Source organism: Notechis scutatus, chromosome 15 (genome assembly GCF_049901735.1).
Source record: "Notechis scutatus isolate UNSWTSFEM ecotype Mainland chromosome 15, rNotScu1.2, whole genome shotgun sequence".
In the NCBI taxonomy this organism is placed as follows: Eukaryota; Metazoa; Chordata; class Lepidosauria; order Squamata; family Elapidae; genus Notechis; species Notechis scutatus.
Window position 1 is genome coordinate 3,552,272 of NC_142023.1, and position 22,138 is coordinate 3,574,409.

Sequence of the window (22,138 nt, forward strand, 5' to 3'; positions counted from 1 at the left end):
CGGCGCGACGCGACGCGGCTGGGTCGGCCCGAGGCTCCACCCGCAAACCGGGCCAGGTCGGCCGCCGCGGTTACTGCGCACGCGCGGGGACGGGGCTGACAGGCGGACGGGGCGCCGCCGCCGTTGGGCCAATGGGAAGGAGGCCCCGCCCTTTGCCGCCCCGCCCTTTGCCGCCCCGCCGAGGCTGGGCTGGCTGGAGACGCGTCTGTTTGGCTCCGCGCAAGCGCGGCGGACGCGCATGCGCCCTCTTCTGCTTTCAGCCTCTAATGGCCGACCTTCTGTGGCGTTTGTGCTCTTTTCCTTTTTCTTTGTCAACGACGTACGCGAATCTGTGCTTCTTCTTTCTTCTGGTGTATAGTGATGCAATGAGAAAGGGCTTTTTAAAAAAAGGATTTAAAAAGTCTCAAGGGAAAAGGCGGGGGAAGTCCAACAGAATCAGGCTGTGGATGATGGGACCTGGGGTTGGTGGGTAGTGGGTGGGGGACCCCTAGCTACCCAGAGCCTGGAGCCACCATGCCCATCATCCTCAGAGCAGCAGCTTAGAGACTCAGCGGAGCTTTTCCTGAGGCTGTGGGGGTTTCTGGTTTCTCCCACTCCAGCTCCCATCATCCCCAGCCTGACTCCCATCACCTGACTCCCAGCTCCCATCATCCCCAGGAGAAAGATGGGAGCTGGAGTCCCCTTGCCCTGAAAAGGTCAGGGGACTAATGTTAGGGGAGAGGGGTTGCAGCTTTGCAATACCCTCCTTCCCAAAACCAGGAGCTTTTTGTGAAGAAAGCTGCTTGCTGAGCTGGACTGGGAAACTCTCATTTTTAGGCTTCCCTTTGGATAGTATCAGGTCCAACCTGTTGGGCTGCTTTCCACAATTTTATTATTATATTATTATTTTAAATGCATGTGGTTTTGCCGAATCATCTGACAGGTGGTTTTTGTTTTCCAAAGGGGGAGCCAGCCTAAAGATGCATCTTCACAGCATTGCAGATGCCCTTTTTTAACCTTTCCCCCCTCCCCAACAGGCTCGAAATCCCCAATAAATGATTGGGGCAATCCTTTTGAAAGCTGGCTTAGCTAACCAAGGCAAGGCAACCTCTGCCAGATGGCTGCGATCAAAGCTGGTATTTCAGGTCCCTTCCCACTGAGTCATTCGGCAATCAGGTTGGCTCACAAAGGACAGGAGTAGGAAGGGACCTCATCAAAGAACATGTTTTTCCTCCTAGAGTTGAGCCTCCCCAAGTTTGCAAAGCCCCAATCCAAGTTGCACTATCCTGCAGGTTGCATGTCTTAAAGGAGCGTGGCAGAATATTTGGCTCTTGCTGGGTTGAATCTCCAAGGTGCTTTGCCAAATACAAAGGAAAGTGCTGGGGAAAACCCCAGAAAGCCAGGGGCTGTGTTAAGAGACTGGACATCCACTTGTCTGTAAAGATCCCCTGTTTGAGCAGGGGGCTGGACTAGAAGACCTCTAAGGTCCTTTCTAGCTCTATTTTAGATGGAAAAGGTGGAAGTTGGGCAGCAAATACATTGAATAAATTATTTTTTATTGTAAGGGTGCAACATTTTGCCTAATAGTTGAGGAATCCGCAATATCGATTTAACCCCATGAAATCCTTCATTGACTTTTAAAGCACCATCTTATCATGGATGTCAGTGCTATTCCAAAACTTCTGTTATCCCTAACACTAACTCCTAGTTTTAACAAAAAGTCTAAATTTGGTTTTTAGTATAATGCTTGCCTTGCAATTTCCTACAAACCTTTCTGTTTGTGGTTTTTAATCTGTTTGCCTTGCTGGCCCCTTTTCACTATTATGTCATAGCCCCTTGTACGTTGGCCATTGTTTTCTGATGTTTTACTTTTGAATCGTTCCAATTTTTTTAAAAATTGTGATCTTTTTATGTCGCCGCTTTGACAGAACAGAGATGTATCCCTGCAAGGAATAAGCCAACAATCTCCAGTTTCTGGACTGCAACCCAGCGAACAAGATGCTTATGAATCATGCATGACTGTGAGCTGCAAAAATCCATTTATTCTTTCTGTTCCCAACGACTGTATGAATCGTCAGATGCAGAAGGAAAAGGAAGTTGTTCCAGATTGCAGTTCTACCACCAACTTGGAAAATAGTCTGGCTAAACAAGAACATGAATCCCCTTTGAATCAAGGGGGCAAACATAACCTAGGATTAAGGGGGAAAATCTCCCCCCAACCTTTAATATGGAGGTAAGAGCGGTTTAAATCTTGCACTTTAATTCATTTCTTGGCTAACCTGAGGATTCAGGTTTGTTCTGACTCATTTGAAGAACTTTTAAATTCTTTTCTTGACCTTCTTTCTTTCTTTTTAAATTCAGGACACCTCAAACAGTCCGTAGAAGTTGTAACGCAAGCTTTAAATCTCCCGTAAGTGTGTATAAAATCAAATTTCTTATCCCTCTATATAATGTGCATTGATAGATGGGTCTGACATTCCAGGAATGTAGGAAGCAGTTTTGGCAGCCACAATTGTAGCCCAGATTCCTTGAGAAGAACTTCTGTTGGGTGATTTTGATACATGGCCAGGATCCACTGGGCTGTAAACCAAGTGGGACTAAAAGTTAAATTCAACAGGTCAAAATAAGAGTACGCCTGTTGATTGGCTCAATATCGTTATTTGCAATCATAAAACTAAATTGTATCAATTTTTTTAAAGGTAAATCAACATTTTTGGAGACTCTTGATTTAATTTTCTTAGAAAACGCTAAGCTATAAACCCATGATATATTGGTTGGGTTGGATTTTTAGCGAGTGGGACAGGTTGCAACCTAAGAGCCTTTTTGCAAGATATGCAAATCTTTTGCTTATAATAATAGGTTGCCTTGGAATCTCAACTTCTTTTTTATAAACCAAAGATGATTATTTTGACAATCTCACTGTCAGGAAAACTGGAGGTATGGTGCAATAACATTTTTCAGAGTAAACATCTATTTTCTTGGCAATAGATATATACGACAAAGGGCTGAGTAGATTTTGGCTCTGTATGGTGTTCATTCCCCACCTCACCCTGATACCGTTTCCCCGAAAATACAACCTACCCTGAAAGTAAGTCCTAGCTTGATTTTTACACTTGCGCCCAATATAATCCCTAATTAAGATCCCGCCCACTCGAGTGCACAGGTAAAAATTAAGCTAGGGTGGGGAAAGGGGTGGAGCTGCTCTACTTACCTTTGGACAGTTGTAGCCAGGCCTCGCACCCTTACCTGCTGCAGCCAGCAAGGCTGGTCAGGCTTTCCTGAAGGCCTTGGTAGCTGATAACAAAGCTCTGGATTGATCCAGAGTTCTGTTATCGGCCTCAGAGGCCTTTAGGAAGGCCCTTGCCGGCTGCAGAAAAAAAATTCCTGAAGGCCTCTGACAGTGAAAAGGAGGCTGGGGCAACCCATGCAAGTGAAGTTGTTCAGTGGCGGGAGGACATCCCCCGAAAATAAGACCTGGTGCTTTTTTTTATGGCAAAAAAATATAAGACAGGGTCTTATTTAGGGGAAACACAATAGCTCTGAAGCGATTGTAAAACCTCTTGGCATCAACACCCCCACCGCAGTGCTGAAATCATAAAAACATTTAACATTATCTGTCTTTCTCTCTTCCAACAGGTTCTTCCTCCTCCAAGGAGCTGCCCGCCTGCTGATAAGGACATTTTGCAGCACGAAATTGAAGAGCTAAAACGCAAGGAACTTGCTGTAGATCAGGAAATAGCACAAATCAAGACCGAGTATGTATTTATACATGTTTTATGTACACTAAGAGACCCGTTTCAACTTGCTGTATTGCATGGGTGGGCAGAGGCAGCTTGAGTACAGTAACTTTTTCAGGAGGAAAGTTGAGTTCATTTACGTGGGCCAGACCTACTGTTTGGAGAACGGAGTGCTCTGGACAACTCCAAAGACCTCTTTTTCTTCTGTAGTTTTGTGTTTCTATGAGGCTGTTTTTCACAAAGATACAGATATAGATGAACAAGAGTTGGAAGGGGCCTTGTAGGCCATCTAGTCCAACCCCCCACCCAAGCAGGAGACCCTTCACCATTTCTGAAAGCTTCCAGGGATGAAGCTCCCACAACTTCCGAAGGCAACCTCTGTTCTATTGGTTGATTGTCCTCACTGTCAGAAAAAAAATTCTCCTTATTTCCAGGTTGAATATCTCTTGTTTTGTTTCCATCCATTCTTCCTTGTCTGGCCTTCGGGTGCTTTGGAAAATAACTTGACCCCTTCCTCTCTGTGGCAGCCCCTCAAATATTGGAAGACTGCTATCATGTCTCCCCTGATGTTTCTCTACACTAGACTAGCCATGCCCAGTTCCTGCAACCATTCATCGTATGTTTTAGCCTCTGGAGGAGGCTAAAACCATTGAATGACCCCAGCACAGCCTGATTGCCAGATTAGTGAATAAAGTGGACTATTTTAAAATTACAGTACCTCAGGAATGGGGTTGACACGTTATTAATTTAAGCAAGGCTGGGGTTACTAGAAAGCGGGAGAATACATATAAAATGGAGTCATAAATATTTTTTCTCGAATCTTGTTCCTCTTCCAGCAGCTCTTAAGAATCACACATCTGGTTTGTCTTGAATTTTCCTGATCTTGGGTTTTTTCTTTCCAGAGGATACAGCCTGGAGGAACTGGAAAATCACATTACTCTGCTTCATGAATACAACGAGATCAAAGACACTGGACAAATGCTTTTAGGTAGATTGGGTAAGGACTGATATAGAATCATACTGGGTGGGTGTAGGTACATTTAAAAAAAAACTTTAAACATTCTCCTTCAGATAACTTAGCATTGTCCTTCACCGCCTGGTGCCTCTAAGATGCACACCAACATCTGGACTTGCAGCTGTTGGGGAAAAGTAACTTAAAGCAGTCGGGGTTTTCTCAATTTCTCCAGACTCATAGGGCAAATTTAAGCAACTTTAACACCAGTGATTTACATGATAGGATTAATGAAAGGAAAATAATCTGGGACATGAAATCATAAAACTGGGTTGCAGAGACGCTAGTCTTTAAACAAAAGTTAAGTTTTATGAGGGAGAGTTTGGTGGACTTGTTAAAGGCACTGAGCTACAAACTAAGAAACGGTGTGTTTTAGTTCTGCATGGGGCCAGCTCAGTCATACTCTCAGTCTAGGAGAAAGAAGGCAAGGGAAACATAAAATAAAATAAAAGGCTGCCAAGAAAACTCTACTGACTTGTCCAGAGGGTCACCAAAAGTCATGATTAGCCCCGAGGCACAAAATTAAGAAAATGCACAAAAATCTACGAACCCAGTCAAGAAAGTTTTGTTGTTATTTTTTGTTGTTATCATCATTATCAATATTCATTAGACATGAAACTCGGTCAACTGAACATTTAAAAATGTATCACAAATATCATTGACTGGCGCTAATGGTTGATACGGGTTGCTGCCAGCATCCTAAGTATCTTCTTAAAATATACAATGTTCCGAGTAGCACAGTTTTTTTGCCGTTCCGCTGGTGGTATTGCAGAAAGCTGCAATTTCTTGATGTGTTTTGGAAAAATTTTGGACATGGTGCCAACTGGCCCTAGGACAATGGGTATCGCTGTGATATGCTTCATCCATAATTGTGTAGTTTCGATGGATTATTATTATTCATCGCACAGTCAGCCGGATGTTCAGGCTGGGTTTGGCATTTTTGTCTACCTATTGAGTCCTTACCAAGAACCTGGGGTAGGCAAATCTGGATATTTGATGGTGTCATAGAGATCGCCGCCGGATGGAAGCTGTTCCAAGTCAAGCTGCTTTCTGCAATTAACCAGTGGCAAATTTGTCAGTGACACTGATTGTGTTCAAGGGGTGCTCCAGTTGTTTCGGGACTGCACCCAAGGCACCTTTTACCATTGGTACTACCCTTGCTTGCCTTTGCCACAGTCATTATATTTCTATTTGTAGATTATTATTATTATTATTATTATTATTATTTAATCTTTAGTGAGATTCACAGACTTTGGGGCTGGTTAGTAGCTCAACAGCTCGAGTCCTAACCTAGGAACTGTTCAGGTAGCATCGGAGGATATAAGCTGTTCCAAGCAGGGTGGTTTTTTGTAGAATCGGTATTCAAGTCTGATAAATTCAGGATTTCCTATTATTATTATTATTATTATTATTATTATTATTATTATTTATTAAATATAAATTAATAATGGTCTCTTGCCTGGGTGGACTAGATGATCTACAAAGTCCCTTCCAACTCTGTTAATATGACTAGCTTTCCAATTACAGAGAGTTTGTGGAAGCAGTTGCTGCCTTGTTTGTGTTTTCTCTTTCCACGTCATTTACACAATCTTCTTTGTGTGCTTTTTCTCCTAGCTGCGATCAGGGGCGTCACCACCAAAGACCTCTACCCCGAATTTGACCTGGACCTTAATGATTAGGAGGAATGTAAAACATTGACACACCACCTAGACGGCGGAAATATAATACGTGGTAAAAAGGCAACCACTGTAAGTTCATTATTCCCCCAGAAATGTTAACGAAACTATAGCTTTAATTGGGGGGGGGGCAAAAAAAACCCATTTAATGAAGAAGCTGTTGAACTGACTACTGCCATTTGGAGATGGACAGAATAGAATTTTCTGCACTGGCTTGAGGAATTGTTAATGGTCTTATTTGTTGTGAGAATTGACCAGGCTAAAATGTAAAACCATAAAAATAGCAAAGGTTGTATTAATTGTATAAAAGCTGCAAGGGTCATTGATGATCGAAATGGAATTTCCTTCAGCCTTGGATGCATTCAACTTCAGCCCTGCTTTCTTCTCCCCCCCCAAAGAGGGCTGGATTTAAAAGTGGAATCCTCTCCAAATCGTCACGAATTGTTAACTATGCTCTGAAATGTCTTCAAATACAGCTTTTGAAAAGAGTGAGGGACTTTGCTCTTTTGGAACAGGAAACAACATTGTCTATAAAAACAGTGCAATTTTTTTGCTTGGAAGTGAAATTTCAAAAGCATTTGTGAGATGGTTTAGCTCTGCCGCTGAAATAAAGGGATGTGTTTTTGCGTTCAAATCCAGACACTGCATTCCGCAGATGAGGGCATAGACTGAAAAACCAGATCAAACCTTTTGAGTTCCATTTAGTAACCAATATCTGCTAAGAAGGTTTATTTCTGTGCGAGGAAGAAACAAAATAGCTTATTTTAATAGAAATTCGGTTGGTGTTTGAAATACACAACAGTAGTAACAATCTGTTACTTTGAAATGCCCAATTTCAGCCACAACAACTAATTTTACTGTGCTGGATCTGGGTACAGTATCCCTTCCTTCCTTCTATCCATCCATCCATCCATCCATCCATCATCTTCCTTCCTTTCTTCCATCATTCTTCCTTCTCTCATCTCCTTCCCTACATCCATCCTTTCTTCCTTCCTTGCTTCCATCCATCCCTTCTCTCCTTCCTCCATCCTTCCATTCTCATCCCTCTTCCTTCATCTCTTCTCCTTCTTCCTTCCTCCCCTTAAATTGCAATATCCTTGGTACGTTGTGCACAGTTTTAGAGAGGAACCAGCCAACTTGGAACCTCCTCATCCAAGCTAAACATTGGAATTCTGGGATGTTTCGCACGGCTTTTCCCAATATTCTTGAGATTTGGGTCAGATCTGTTCCCTTTCACCGTCCACCCTGGCGTTCAGGTGCGCAAAACTGTTGTGAAGTTCAGCTTCTACTTTCTGTTTGGCTTGCAAAATTGCCCTCTGGATGTTTGGGAGGTCCCACTCCGTCCTCAGCAGGGCATCGTCCAGCACAAAGACGCCGTCACGTACCCGCCTCACCTGGCTGCACACCGCCGTGGTCTTCAGCTCCAACCCTATCTCGTGAACTATCTTGCGGAGATACTGTTGGTTCTCGTGCAAGCAGTGAATTTCTAAGAAAGGCAGGAAAGGAAAGCCAGTAGCTCAACCAGACTTAAAAGTTGTAAATTCATAATTACCACTTGGAGAGTTGAATGTGTCTCTAAAGGAGGGATCCCCAAACTTGGCAACTTTAAGACTTGTGAACTCCCCAGAATTCCCCAGCCAGCCGTGTCTGTATCTTTTTTCTCTTAACCTCCTAAAGTGCAGATTGCAGAGGGAAGGGGATTACAAAAGAGTAAACTATGCCGGCTGGAGAATTCTGGGAGTTGGAAGTCCACAAGTCTTAAAGTTACCAAGTTTGGAGACCTCTGCTCTAAAAGCCATGTGTTCCCTCTCCCTCCAGTTGACTAAAATAATAATTTCAGGCTGGCCTGGCTAAGAAAGAAATAATCTTTGAGCCATTTAGGCATCTTATGGAAAACTTCCAATTCTTTTGTCTTTTTTAGCCCAATTCTGGTAAATCAGGTTTAATACTCGGTTCTTGAGTTAAAAAACATTCTTATTGGCCCACTTTTTATTTCCTTGACTAGATGCATCAGGAATTTTAGCAGAACGTAGGTTCTGCCTTTAACTGCAGCATTTTCACCTTCCTTTGATGTTGCTGAAAATTCAGTACTGTGGACAAAGTGAAGAATCACCAGGTGTCCCATCATTTAAGTTCAACGTTTCCCAACTTTGGCCTCTTTAAAATGTCTGGACTTCAATTTCCAGAATTCCCCAGCCTGGGGAATTCTGGGAGTTGAAGTCCAGACATTTTAAAGTTAGCCAAGGTTGAGAAATGCTGATTAACTCTAAAGCAATGCTGATTATTTTTGCATCAACCCCGCTAGCAATCCAACCCACCGCTCGTTCATTCCTTCCAAAGCCATCTTTTTTTACAGTTTGAAGTGACGGGAACAAAGTTTAAAGATTTAAAGAGGGCTTCCGGAACTTAAATTTCCTATTTTTAAATCAAACAAGGGCACCAGTCTGCCTTACTCTAAGAGTAATCATCATCATCATCTTTCAATGACCCCATAGTCTCTTGTGGGGTGGAGTCTGGGCAAACTGAATGGAGCTGAGTGTTTTCTGGCCGGATGCCCTTCCTGTTGCCAGGGTGGAGTTATATATTCAGCTGATAAATTCTCATTGTGCCCAGAGAGAGAGAGAATATCTGCCTCTATCTAGGATTGAACTCGCAGCCTTCTGATTGTGAGAGGCAAGAGCTCCACCTCTAGGCCACCGCGCCACTAAGAGAGAAGGCCATACCCAGCTGGAATTCAGGCGGTTCAAAACGGAGGCATCGCACTGCCGTGATCAAAGGGGGGCTTTTGTTCATCGGCCGAATTAGGCCTTTAACCGCCAGCTCATAGGATTCTTGAGTTTTCAGGTCGAGGTTAGCCCACCTGGAAAGGGATGGGGATAAAAAAAACAGAAGCATAATTATTTGGGAACAGGCCAATCCGGGATGCGAGACCGGTGTCCTTTGACAGCAGGGGGGTCAAACTGACGGTGTCACATGACATATCGGGACTTTTCCCCCTTCGTTAAACCAGGGGGAGGCCTGGCCTTGGAGGTCTTATAGTTTAACCCCCTGCTGAAGCAGGAGATCCTATACCAGTTCACATAACTGTTCGGTCTCTTCTTAAAAACCTCCAGTGATCCACAACTTCTTATGGCAAAGCTGTTGGTTAATCGTCATTATTAGGAAGTTCTTCCGGGTTGCTTCTCTCTTCGATTAGTTTCTATCCATTGTTTCTTGCCATGTGGTGCTTTGGAGAATAATTTGACCCCATTTTCTTTGGGGCAGCCCCTCAAATACTGGAATACTGCTATCATGTCACTCCTAATTCTTCTTTAGGCTAGCCAAACCCAAATCCCGCACCTGTTCTTCGTAGGTTTTAGTCTCCAGGGCTTTAATCTTCTTATAGGCCTGGAGACTAAAACATATGAAGAATGGTTGCAGGATTTGGGTATTGCTGTTCTCTGCACTTTCCCTCCAAACTTCTGGATTTAAAGAGGACAGCGGTTAACAAATGCAGTGGTTCGGTTAGCAACTCTGGCTAAAAGGACGTAAAAGTGATTCTTAGCCACCTTATTTACCAACGGAAATTCTGGTCCCATGTCAAAGACTTATCTGCATTGTTTGCAAAGGCTATCTGCAATATTTATATGCCAAAAGAAGTATGCGCATCTCCTCCCCAACCCTCCAAACCCAGATCCTGGATTCCCTGCTGGAAAACTCCGGTTAACTTAACCCAACAACCCCAATAGTCATGGTTTTCTTTATTTATCGTGCCAAGTTTTGAGTGCAACAGCAAAGCCCCGGTTAGAATTGGAATTAGCTACTGGAATTTTCTGGAGGAGAGCCAAGAGCAACAAGGGTTGTAACAAGGGTGTGTGTTATGTTGTGAGAAGCCAGCTTTCCCTAACCTGGTGTGCCCCAGGTGTATGTTGGACTTCTGTTTTTCCCGTCAGTCCCAGGCTGTGGAAAGGTGATGGCAGCCACGACTGTCAAGTGGCCGCCAGTTAAAACGATCCGTTTCAGCAGAGTTATAAAAGTCTGCAGTGTTATATAGGTTTTCCTGCTTGAGCAGGGGGCTGGACTAGACAACCTTCAAGGGTCCCTTCCAGCAGCATTCTATTCTAATTCAAGTTGGCATTGGTCGCAACTTTACAGGTTACCACCTGGCCCTGTGTTTCACCTTTTTTTTTTTTTTACAAGACTCCACGCTCGGTTCGAACATAGGAATTATTTTAATTTCTGCTACATGCTGCGAAAGTCACTCCTGCCCTGAAACCACATTTCCCACCCAATCCACCCCTCCAAAAAAAATGATGTTTTGCCACCGTTCAGCCTCATCTCCCAACTGAGAAAATTTTGCAATTTGGGGGAACTAAATCACATTTTTTTTTTTAAATAAATTGGGACCCACACAGGAGATCAGACCACTTCAATTCCCAGCCGTCGCCAACTTGGGCACAGTTCGTTTTATTTTAGATTTAAGAGCCGTTTTCTGAGCTCGGCCTTCACTCTTATCCACCGTCTCTTGATCGTTTTCCCTCTTCGGCCCTGCCAGGAGGGGTTTGTGAAACCCTGCACACCCCTGACTTGGTGCAGGACGGCACGGCTTCCCGATTTCCCCCGCGTCCCGAGTTTAAGGCTTCTTCTCGTCCTCTCCCAAAGGGACGGAAGGTGGCATTTCCTGCTGGGGCATGTTCTGCAGGAATTGCAAGAACTCTTCGGCCCGCCGATCCGCCTCGGTCTCGGGGCGCAAATAGCACCAGAGGAGGATGGCCGCAAGGATCAGGCTGATCAGCATGGCCCGCCAGAGGGGCTGCTGGTGGTCGCTGCCCATGGATTGCCGCATGGTCCAGTGGCGGGGATTGGCACGGCTCTTGGTGAAGCACAGCGGCTCATCGCTCTCGGGCTCCTTGATCTCTTTGGGCAGGCTGTAGCAACGCCGCAGGAGGAAGCCGCGGGATGGAGGCGGCCTGCGAAGAAAACAGAAGGAGGTTGGTGAGAGCCTCTGTTGCCACCTCGCCGGGCCAACCTTCTTCCTGCCTCTCCAGCCAGAGCCTGTGGATTTCAAGACAGGGAGTCCTCGACTTACGAACAGTCACTTAACGAATGTTTGAAGTTACGTCAGGGCTACTTACGACTCTTTCAGAGTTACGACCTCTGCACGGGTACACACCCATGGTCCCGGGTAGGCATTTTGGGCACTTAGCACCCGGATTGCCAATTTTTCCATCAGCTTTTGCCCATTTCCAGTGGGTTTTTTTTTCCTTCTTTCCGGCCCAGAAATGCGTTCGCTCAACGGCTGCTGCATTCGTTCACTGAATGACCGTTGTAAACATAACAGTGGCGGCTTCCAATCTGATCCCGCGAGGCCTCACCCATACGACTGCAGTGACTGACAGCCGTAAATTCCTGGCTCGGTTATGGTCATAAATCAAGAACTACCAAGTGGCCGGCAGCGGGAAATTGGCGTGGTCTAAAACTTGCGTGCACAATATAGATTCTTTCGCTAAGAAGTCCACCACACCTCAAGTCTTCGCTTTCGAAAGCTGCTCTCAGTGGGCTTATTTTGTGTTAACAATCCTCAGGTAGAAAGGAGATTTTAGAGGGTTCCCCCCCTCCCAATCTAGATCCTTTTGAGCTTGCTTTTCTTGCAGACGCTTCATAACCCTAACTAGGTATCATCATCGCTAGCACTGATGCAATAACCTAGTTGGGTCATGAAACATCTGCCAGAAAACCAGCAAGCTCAGAGAACACCAAGGACCCCACAGTCCTCCTCCTCCTCCCATCCCCTCTCTTCTCGCACCGATGATGTTCCCTAGTTGGGTAATGAAACATCTGCCAGAAAACCAGCAAGCTCAGAGAGTACCAAGGACCCCCTCCTTTCAACCCTGAGCTACAAATATTCTCCTTCATTTGATCCTTTCTCTTCCTGAATGTCCCTACCTCTGGGCAGTCCGCTTGCATACCACACCACAAGTGTGGTGCCCTTTCGAACACGGTCAACTGCAGTTTTGATACTCACTGTAGTAAAGCTTTGTGATTGGATCCCTGGATCACCGAAACAATCCGCTCCAGCTTCTCCTGCGTTACATGATCTCCAAGGAAGAAGAAGAAGACAAGCCAGTGTTAAGTTTCCCTTCCTTTGGTTTCCCCCATCTTTTCCCAAAGCCATTCAGAAAGTTCCAATCCTGGAAAAAAAATCACCAACTGTAGCGTGTGTCACCTTAGGTCCTCTGGACACATCACTTACCAAATGTGCTTCTCTCAATCAGTTTGCCGGTGTCTGAGAAATCGTCGGTGGCTTTGCCGAACAAGCCAGTGACGGTGTATGCCTTTGAAAAGGAAAACATCCTGATTGCACACACAGCGGATTGCAAAAACCCAGGGCAACAGTTCCTAAAAGCAGAATGTCATCCAAGAAAAGACAAACAGCCCAACCTATTGTTTTGGCCAGAAATTGTTCTTCTTTATATAAATAGAAAGAAAACCCCACTCCCTTCTAGCGCTGCTGATGTTACCTGGATGGGGGTGGATGGATGGAGAGAGACAGAGAGAAAGAAAGAGAAAGGTAGATAGATACCCTGTTTCGTAGAAAATACGACTGCCCGGAAAGTAAGTCTTAGCTTGATTTTTACACGTGTGCCCAATATAAGCCATACATCCCCCCTCCAAAAAAAATTCCAGAGTGCGTGGGTAAAGTGAGATTACTGGATGACATCCCCCAAAAATAAGACCTGGTGCCTTTTTTGGTGGCCAAAAATATATATATAAGACAGGGTCTTATTTTCGGGGAAACACGGTAGATAGATGTAAAGATAGATAAGAAATAAAAATAAAGAGATAGAGATAGATAGATAAAAGAGAGAAAAAGAGATAGCAGTAACATTTAGAATTTCAGTGAGAACAATTAACCAGTAGAATGACTTCCCTCCACAATTTGTGGGTGCTCCAACACTGGAGGTTTTTAGCAATAGTAATAGCGCTTAGACTTATATACCGCTTTATAGTGCCCTCTCTAAGTGGTTTACAGAGTCAGCCTCTTGCCCCCAACAATCTGGGTCCTCATTTGACCCACCTCGGAAGGATGGAAGGCCGAGTCAACTTTGAGCCAGCCAGGATCGAACTACCAAACTTCTGGCAGCCAATACTGCATTCTAACCACTGCGCACCACCACAGCTCATATCCTCATCCTAACCCTAAACATCAGAAATGGAAAGGAATGGCTTACCTTGGTAAGATGTGCGTTGTACCATTTTCTGAGCAACTTGGTGCCATAACCAACACCGAGCACTGGTGGAATAAAAGACAAAACGCAAACAACTGAGAATTTAAAAAATTCCATTACTTCCTATCAATAGATTCTAGCAGCCAGATCAAATTGACTTTCAATTCATCCGGGTAGGAAGAATAACACAGAGCACTGGATAGTCAAAGTGGACCAAGAATTTTTTTAAAAAATTGTGCAAAATTGTAATTTCCCCATCCTAGAAAAAATCCGGATCAGCCCCAGATGGGAGAAGCTAAAAAAAACCCAATCCAATGAAGCGGAATAAACTCTTCTTAACAGGTTAACGGAAACATTTTCTAAAAGCCCAACGAATTGCAGGAGCATAGTGATGCTCTGTTAAAAGCTGGCTAGTACATTTGACCAAGCCCCTCCCTCCCCACTTGAGGAATTTTAATACCTAGAGTTTCTTTTACTTACCGAAAACTCCCGAGGATTGCATATCCAGATGATCACCCACCCCAACTTTTAATTCCGTAAAAACCGGTCCTGAAACTGAACAGAAAACCAGTGTGGATTTTAACAGTGAAAGGACAGTTCCATGGTGCAAAGCAAAAAAAAAAAAAACACCTCCTTTAATTGTTCTTTTTTTTCTTGAAGCGCCCAAGCTAGTATTTTTTAAAGATGCCAGATGATCTCAACCACGCCGTTCAGCCCGAAAAGCGCAAATTTTGAAAATGTTTGGCTAGGTTGATTTCACACACTGAAAATATTCAGCAAACATTACTTAACAAAAGTAACGACCAGAAAGGGTACATGATTCTCCTTCCGGCTGGTTGCGTTGCTGGTCCGAGTTTTGTCTGGATCTCGATTTCTACAAATTGTTGTGGCTTGCCAGCTGCCGGCGGAGCTGGTGGCAGAATCGGATCATGAGGAGGTTGGGGAGGCCAGTTCTGGAGACTGGGGAAGGCTCCGATGGAGGCTCTGCATCGGACTGCAGAGATAGAGCCAGGGCCGTCCGACATTTCCCAGCCACCGGAGAGGCAGCTGCCTTTGGAGGCCGATATGAGTGAGGAGGAAGAACAGATGGAGCCTGTTCCAGATGCGCGTATGCGCAGAGCTGTTAGGGGAGGGGAACATCGGAGGACAAGGAGTCGACTCAGGAAGGCAAAACACACGTGGACACTGAATGGCCCCTCCCTGGCTGGAGGAATAAATAGAAAATAAGTAGGAGACAACAGTTTTGTCTTTCTGAAGATTCTGCTTCCTTGTGTTTCGTGCCACGGACACTGCTTGGCAGAACTTAATTTGCAACCTTTGGGCTAGGAATTATCGCAAGGAATTGATAAGGTCTGTTGCCTGGAGTTTTCTGCAGGTGAATGCAATTAATTCACAAGAGGTAAATAAAGAGAGTGGGGTTTTTCTGTGACCGGAGGAGTCTGTTTATTGCTTCTGCTAAGGCTGGGTCAGAACACAAATTCTCTTCACGCCCATCTTACCTAGAGGATGGTCAGCCAGCATCGGAACCCGGCTAACGGTTAGGGTCAATTCCTTCCCGGTCTCCTCCTTTTCAGACACGGTGGGCTGAAAGCATATTTGTTGACGCGGTTCTGGGCGCTGTAAGGAGTTTAAGCCTGAAAGCAGGAAACAAAACCATGTTTTTCCCCCTCTTCCCAACCTGTAAGGTCTGAACTGTTCAAAACTTTCTTCCGATTCAAGACCCCAAGAATTGGCATTTGAGGTTGGGCTTCACTAGAACACCACCTAAGGATGCTTCCAGCTCAGTTCTGTTCCTGGAAACTCGTTCCATTTTGCTAAATGCCTCTTGGGAAAGAAGGGCTTGCTGCCATCTGGCTGGACAAAGCTTTCCCCGATAAGTTTACAGCCACCCATTCTGCTTCTTTGGAGCCCTCCAGATGTTCTCAACCTCTGGGAAAGGGTGATTCTGTATCTCGGGGGACCATGGTGCTCTCTGAGCTGGGTTGTTTTCTTGCAGATGTTTCATTACTCAAACTAGGTATGTTCCCTAGTTTGGGTCATGAAACGTCTGCATTCCTCTCTACAAAGCCCACTCCCTCCTAGCACGGATGATGTTCCCTAGTTGGGTCATGAAACGTCTGCATTCCTCTCTACAAAGCCCACTCCCTTCTAGCACTGATGATGTTCCCTAGTTGGGTCATGAAACGTCTGCATTCCTCTCTACAAAGCCCACTCCCTCCTAGCACTGATGATGTTCCCTAGTTTGGGTCATGAAACGTCTGCATTCCTCTCTACAAAGCCCACTCCCTCCTAGCACGGATGATGTTCCCTAGTTTGGGTCATGAAACGTCTGCATTCCTCTCTACAAAGCCCACTCCCTCCTAGCACGGATGATGTTCCCTAGTTGGGTCATGAAACGTCTGCATTCCTCTCTACAAAGCCCACTCCCTCCTAGCACTGATGATGTTCCCTAGTTGGGTCATGAAACGTCTGCAAGAAACCCACTACAAAGCCCCTCCTAGCACGGATGATGTTCCCTAGTTTGGGTCATGAAACGTCTGCATTCCTCTCTACAAAGCACCCACTCCCTTGTAACACTGATGATGTTCCCTAGTTGGGTCATGAAACAGTCAGCAAGAAACCCACCCAGCTCAGAGAGAACCAAGGACTCCCTCTCGTTTCAACCCAGAGCTACACATATTCTCCTTTATCGATCATGTATCTAGCAGGCTTCCTAGCTAAACCAGGGTCGTTGGTGGCCCTCCAGCACAGCCCCTCCTCCTTCCAAAGCTAGAAATCCTGTGCGTGTCTGTAACGTGTGTGTGTGTGTGTGTGTGTGTGTGGCAGCTGGAACGGAAATCCAGCCCCGCGGAGGAGCCCATTTGCGCCCTTGGGCCTCTCGCTCCGCGCTTGGAAAAAGCGCAAAAAAAGGGGAAACCACCCACCGGCGAGGAGGCGCCCGCGGGCGGCGCGCTTGCAGAATCTGCACCGGTGTGGAGGTGGGGGGGGGGGGCGCAGAAGCCTGTGGCCGGGGGTGGGTGGGTGGGGGAGAGAAAGCGGCTCACCCTTTATCAGATGCCTCTCCACCGTGTCCCTGACGGCTCTCCAGTGCATGCCCGGCGGCTTGTAGACCGCGAAGAGCCCTTGCAACGCCGTGCCCGCCGCAGCCGCAGCCGCCCGCATGGTGCCCGCCCTGTCTCTCCCGCCCCGTCCTCGGCCGGCGCAACCGCCTCTCCGGTCCCTCCCCGGCTTAGCACTGCCGGGTTCGGCTCTACTGCAAATAGAGTCCCGCCGGGAACACGAGCCCCCGTCCGATCCGAGGCAAGCGCCAAAGCGCAAGCGGTTGCTGCGCGCAACGCCCGGGAGCAACGTGCCAAGCGGGTTGTGGGGGAGGGGGCTGCTTGGAAGACCGGGGTTGGGGAGGGGTCTTTGCATCAGGTGGGCAACTCCAACACACACACACACACACACACACACACACAGAGAGAGAGAGAGACAGACAGACACACACACCGGTCCCTACATCCAGAATACTCCGCGGTGCGGAGAATCGGTGCGCAAGGCGCCTTGGAGGTCAGTGGCTCGGGGAAAAAAAAAAGGAGGGAGGGAGGGGCGTTGCGGGTCCCTCGAGGTTCCCTCCCTCCCCGTTGCCTTTGCAAGGCTGCGGAGGATGGGCTTTGGAACGCAACGGTGGGGAGCCGCCAGCTCTTCCCTCCACAAAAGGCGCCACCAGATCCGTTGGCACCCAAAGGCGACGTGGCTCGACCTTGGCCCCCCCTTGAAAGATGGGGGGTGGGTGGGCTTCAACTCCCAGAATCCACCCCCTCTCCCCACATCTGGGAGTTGGAAGCCCACCGGGCTTAAAGGGTCCAAGGTGGAGCCGTGCCGCGTGTTCATCTGTGGGATAATTTTAATAATAAAGTTAAAATTATAATAAAGTTCTGGTTACTTTCTGGGGTGCAAAGCGCGTCCGCTTTGCTTTTACCGATTTATTTCTGCTGGCTGGGAAAGGTGGGCGTTGGTTGTCACAGCCGAATGCAACAGTTTGGGTGGGGGGAGGGTGTCTGGGGTCCTGTATGCGTGTGTCCCCCCCCCCTCTCCTTTCTCCCTCTTGCCTTGCAAAACGGGTAGGGGATTGCACTACTCCGCCATCCCAATCCGCAGCAATTCCTTCCTTAAATCCCAAGCGAAACCCTCCTTCCCTGCTTTGTGTGCGTTGCATCCCCAAACCCCCAAAACTTTAACCTTAGACCGTCTACTGTTGACCTCACCCCTTTCCTAAGAGGCCTGTAGGGGGCGTGCATAAGCGCACCAACATGCCTACCGTCCTTGTCCTATTGTTTCTTTTTATTTGTCTTATATGTATCCATTTCATATGCTTATAACTATGTTTATACTTATACCTGTTGTCTTATAATCGCTTGACAAAATAAATAACAGAAATGCTTCTTTGGAAGGCAGGGAGCAGGGGGTTGTTTCGAAGTCGCCGCTAGAGGGCGCTCTCCTCCACTTTTCTCTTTTGCTCTTCTTGGCCAGAGGGTGGCGCTGTCCAAACTTGGATAAAACGTCTTATTATTCCCGTCCTTCTCTTGCAACAGTGCGTTTACTTGCCCTGCTCTGGGGGAAAAAAATGCCTTTAAAACAACAGCAACAACAAACCTCGTTTTGTATAATTTTGCCTCACAGAGGAAAATCCCAACCATGCACAGGCTGCTGTCCAGAGGTGCTGTGAGATTCCTGCCTTGGATAGGGAACGTGGGGAGCGTTTTCGAGTCCAGCTGGCTCACAGGCAAGTTTTCCAGATCCTCGTTCTCAAAACGCCTCCCTTTCTGATTTAAAAAATAATAATACATTGATATGCCCTCACCTTGCCATCGTGCAGCTTGTAATGCTCTTTGGTTGCAGAGGAACGGATTGTGCAGGAGTCACGCATTCCTACCAATACTCTTTAACATTAGCAGTGCTGCGTTTTAAAGGAGTTTAATTTTAATGACATGATGGCATTCTTCCAGTATTTCGAGAGGCTGTCAGGCCAGGGGTGGGATTTTACCAGTTCGCTACAACCGGTTGTTAACATTCTAAGCAGTTCGGAGAACCGGTTGTGAAAAGAAATTACTGGGCTAATCCTGTAAGGCAGGCAAGAAGGAAACATTCTGGTGTTGCTTACAGAAACTGCCTCTCTGTTAACCCTTATTATGTTCTGGGCAGGACTAGACTTCCTGTCTCTGGAACTTCTGGAGTTTTTTTCCCTCTCCTTTGCTGGTACTTTGCTTGTGTGGAGGGACCATTGAAAAAAGTGACTTATGACCGTTTTTCACACTTACGGCTGTTGCAGCATCCCCACAGTCGTGAGAGGCCAGGCGCAGACATGCATACCTCAATGTGAGTGATATTGAGTTGGCCATGCCCAACCAGTAATATAACCACCAAGCCATGTCCACCCAGTCACATGACCCCCCAAGCCACACCCACCAACTAAGCCACGCCCACAGAACCCGTTGTTAAAAAATTTGAATCCTACCCCGAGTCAGGCTATTCCCCAAAGCCCCTGAAGGTAGGACAAGAAGCAACGGATGGAAACTAATCAAGGAGAGAAGCAATCTGGAACTGGGGAGGAATTTCCTGACAATGAGGACAATTAACCAGTGGAACGGCTTGCCACTAAAAGTTGTAAATGCTCCAACACTGGAGGCTTTTAAGAAGAGACTGAGCAGCCAGTTGTCTGGAATGGCACAAGGTATCCTGCTTGAGCAGGGGATTGGACTAGATACAGATGCAGATTAACAGAGTTGGAAGGGACCTTGTCGGTCATCTAGTCCAGCCCAAGCAGGAGACCCTACATCATTGCTGACAGATGGCAGTCCAGTCTCTTCTTGAAAACTTCCAGGGATGAAGCTCCCACAACTTTTGAAGGCAGCTTCTGTTCCATTGAATATTACCAGAGTTCCTTCCTGGTCATCTAGTCCTTCCTTCCTTCCAAGCAGGAGACCCTATACCAATTTCTGGCAGATGGCAGTCCAATCTCTTCTTGAAAGAGGATGAAGCTCCCACAACTTTCTTCTTTCCTTCCTTTCTTCCTTCCTTCCTTCCTTCCTTCCTTCCTTTCTTTCTTTCTTTCCTTCCTTCCTCCCTTTCCCTCCCTCCCTCTCTCTCTCTCTCTCCTCCCTCCCTCCCTCCCTCCCTCCCTCCCTCCCTATCTGTCTATCAGATTAACCAAATTGGGAGAGACCTTGGAGGTCTTCTAGTCCAACCCTCTGCTCTGGCAAGAAACCCTACACCATGTCTGACAAAAGGCAGTCTAATATCTTCTTAAAAGTCTCAAGTGATGAAACTCCCACAACTTCCGAAGGCAACTTCTATTCCATGGGTTGATTGTCAGAAAATTCCTTTTTATTTCTAGGTTGAATCAATCAATCAGAATAGAGCTGGAAGGGACCTTGTAGGTCATCTAGTCCAACCCCCCCCCCCAAGCAGGAGATCCTACACCGTTTCTGACAGATGCCAATCCAGTCTCTTCTTGAAAGCCTCCAGGGATGAAGCTCCCACAACTTCCGAAGGCAAGCCGTTGTCTTGAAGTACCTTATTTCTGATCCTCTAAACTTTAACCCTTTGTTTTCCCTGTACAGGACGCACAATTGGCCACACCAGGCCCCTCCTGGCCTTCCTGAGCCCCCTGGATGAAGTGAACCATTTCCCCCTCTATCCAAACCACATCCCCACCAGCCTCTTGCAGAAATGCCTGCTGACCGCCGGATCGGCCTTCATGTCTCTCTACAACCCCTATCGCCACGGTGAGCTGCGGGGGTTGCGGGGTTGCAGCAACGGTGAAGATCCCCTCCACCACCACCCTCCAGCTACCTGGCCTGATGGTTTACAGCCAAACTCAAGGCCCGTGGTGGGGTCTTAGATCTGGCCCACCGGCCCAGCCTGGAAACAGCCAAGGACCTACCCACGGTGCCCCTCTGCCAGCGAAAACACAGCTCGGGAGGGCTGTGCCTGGAGCCTCCCAAGCTCTATTTTCAGCTGCAACGGCCTCCTGCAGCCCTCTGCGAGCGAAAACAGAGCCTGGGCAGGCCTGTGCGTGGCCTCCCTAAGCTTCGTGTTTGCTGGCAGAGGACTGCAGGAGGCCGTCATGGCTGAAAATGGAGCCTTGATGAGTGATGTCAAGCTGGCCATGCCCCCGGCCACACCCCCACACCCCGAAATCAAACACAACCCTGATATGGCCCTCAGTGAAATTGAGTTTGACATCCCTGGTCTAAGTGCTATTGCTGCCTACCTGCCTGCCTGCCTATCTATCTATCTATCTATCTATCTATCTATCTATCTATCTATCTATCTATCTATCATCTATCTATCCTTTTACATTTATCTATCATCTATCCTCTTACATCTATCTATCCCTTTACATCTAGCTCTATCTATCTATCTATCTATCTATCTATCTATCTATCTATCTATCATCTTTACATTTATCTATCATCTATCCTCTTATCTATCATCTATCCCTTTACATCTATCTATCCTTCTATCTATCTATCTATCTATCTATCTATCTGTCTATCTATCTATCTATCATCTATCCTACATTTATCTATCTATCATTTATCCTCTTACATCTATCTATCCCTTTACATCTATCTATCTATCTATCTATCTATCTATCTATCTATCTATCTATCTATCTATCTATCATCTATCATCTATCCTCTTACATCTATCTATCCATCCATCCATCCACCCATCATCTATCTATCTATCTATCTATCATCTATCCTCTTACATCTATCTATCCATCCATCCATCATCTATCCTTACATCTATCTATCCATCCATCCATCCACCCATCATTTATCTATCTATCTATCTATCTATCTATCTATCTATCTATCTATCTATCTATCTATCTATCATCTATCTATCTGCTGTATGATGCAGTCGTTAGAGTGCAGTTGTTAGTTGCAAAGTTGTGTCCGACCCATCGCGACCCCATGGACAACGTTCCTCCTTCCTCTCCTCTACCATCTTCGGGAGTCCATTTAAGCTCACACCGAGTGCTTCAGGGACTCCATCCAGCCCCTTCCTTCTCTGCCGTCCCCTTCTTCTTCTCTGGCCCTCAATTGTTTCCAGCATTTAGGCTCTTCTCCAGTGAGTCCTTCCTTCTCATTAGGTGGCCAAAGTAGAGTACAGTACTGGCGGTTAATACTGTCTACTGCCAGCAGTTCAATCCTGACCAGCTCAAGGTTGACTCAGCCTTCCGTCCTTCCGAGGTGGGTAAAATGAGGACCAAATTGTTGGGGGGCAATAGGCTGACTCTGTAAACTGCTTAGAGAGAGCTGTAAAATATTTGTTTGTTTATTTGTTTATTTGTTTATTTTTAAACTTATATACAGATTCACAGTGCTTTCCAGTCCTCTCTAAGCAGTTTAAAATATCAGCCTCTTGCCCCCAACAATCTTGATCCTCATTTTACCCACCTCGGAAGGATGGAAGGCTGAGTCAACCTTGAGCTGGGATGGATGGATGGATGGATGGGTGGGTGGGAGG

The 22,138-nt window shown here is 46.4% G+C and overlaps 3 protein-coding genes across 6 annotated transcripts in view; 2 read left to right on the forward strand and 1 right to left on the reverse strand.

Annotated features, from left to right (window-relative positions):
- Nucleotides 1–22,138, forward strand: part of COQ4 (coenzyme Q4) — a 143,395-nt gene that overhangs the window by 111,128 nt on the left and 10,129 nt on the right. The window contains exons 2-4 of one of the 2 annotated variants that reach the window (XM_087944084.1): nucleotides 17,097–17,164; nucleotides 18,278–18,380; nucleotides 20,218–20,382. In XM_087944084.1, coding sequence (XP_087800210.1) covers nucleotides 18,293–18,380; nucleotides 20,218–20,382 — 253 coding nt within the window. In that variant the 5' untranslated portion in view covers nucleotides 17,097–17,164; nucleotides 18,278–18,292. Of the gene's footprint in view, nucleotides 1–6,351; nucleotides 6,477–17,096; nucleotides 17,165–18,277; nucleotides 18,381–20,217; nucleotides 20,383–22,138 lie in introns of those variants that run through there. The other variant, XM_087944083.1, reaches the window with a different exon arrangement.
- On the forward strand, nucleotides 50–7,038 carry SWI5 (SWI5 homologous recombination repair protein). The gene is made up of 6 exons (XM_026689530.2): nucleotides 50–319; nucleotides 1,908–2,212; nucleotides 2,341–2,389; nucleotides 3,616–3,734; nucleotides 4,619–4,713; nucleotides 6,343–7,038. The coding sequence occupies exons 1-6, from the start codon at nucleotides 239–241 to the stop codon at nucleotides 6,405–6,407; spliced, it is 714 nt and encodes a 237-aa protein (XP_026545315.2). The 5' UTR covers nucleotides 50–238; the 3' UTR covers nucleotides 6,408–7,038.
- Nucleotides 7,093–22,138, reverse strand: part of TRUB2 (TruB pseudouridine synthase family member 2) — a 316,494-nt gene continuing 301,448 nt past the window's right edge. Inside the window, exons 2-9 of one of the 3 annotated variants that reach the window (XM_087944082.1) lie at nucleotides 16,657–16,788; nucleotides 15,112–15,246; nucleotides 14,093–14,167; nucleotides 13,616–13,677; nucleotides 12,637–12,718; nucleotides 12,409–12,481; nucleotides 9,128–9,264; nucleotides 7,093–7,890 (exon numbers count right to left, since the gene is read on the reverse strand). In XM_087944082.1, the coding sequence (XP_087800208.1) occupies nucleotides 7,622–7,890; nucleotides 9,128–9,264; nucleotides 12,409–12,481; nucleotides 12,637–12,718; nucleotides 13,616–13,677; nucleotides 14,093–14,167; nucleotides 15,112–15,246; nucleotides 16,657–16,774 (951 nt within the window). In that variant the 5' untranslated portion in view covers nucleotides 16,775–16,788 and the 3' untranslated portion in view covers nucleotides 7,093–7,621. Of the gene's footprint in view, nucleotides 7,891–9,127; nucleotides 9,265–10,596; nucleotides 11,354–12,408; nucleotides 12,482–12,636; nucleotides 12,719–13,615; nucleotides 13,678–14,092; nucleotides 14,168–15,111; nucleotides 15,247–16,656; nucleotides 16,801–22,138 lie in introns of those variants that run through there. The other 2 variants (XM_026689527.2, XM_026689528.2) reach the window with 2 other exon arrangements.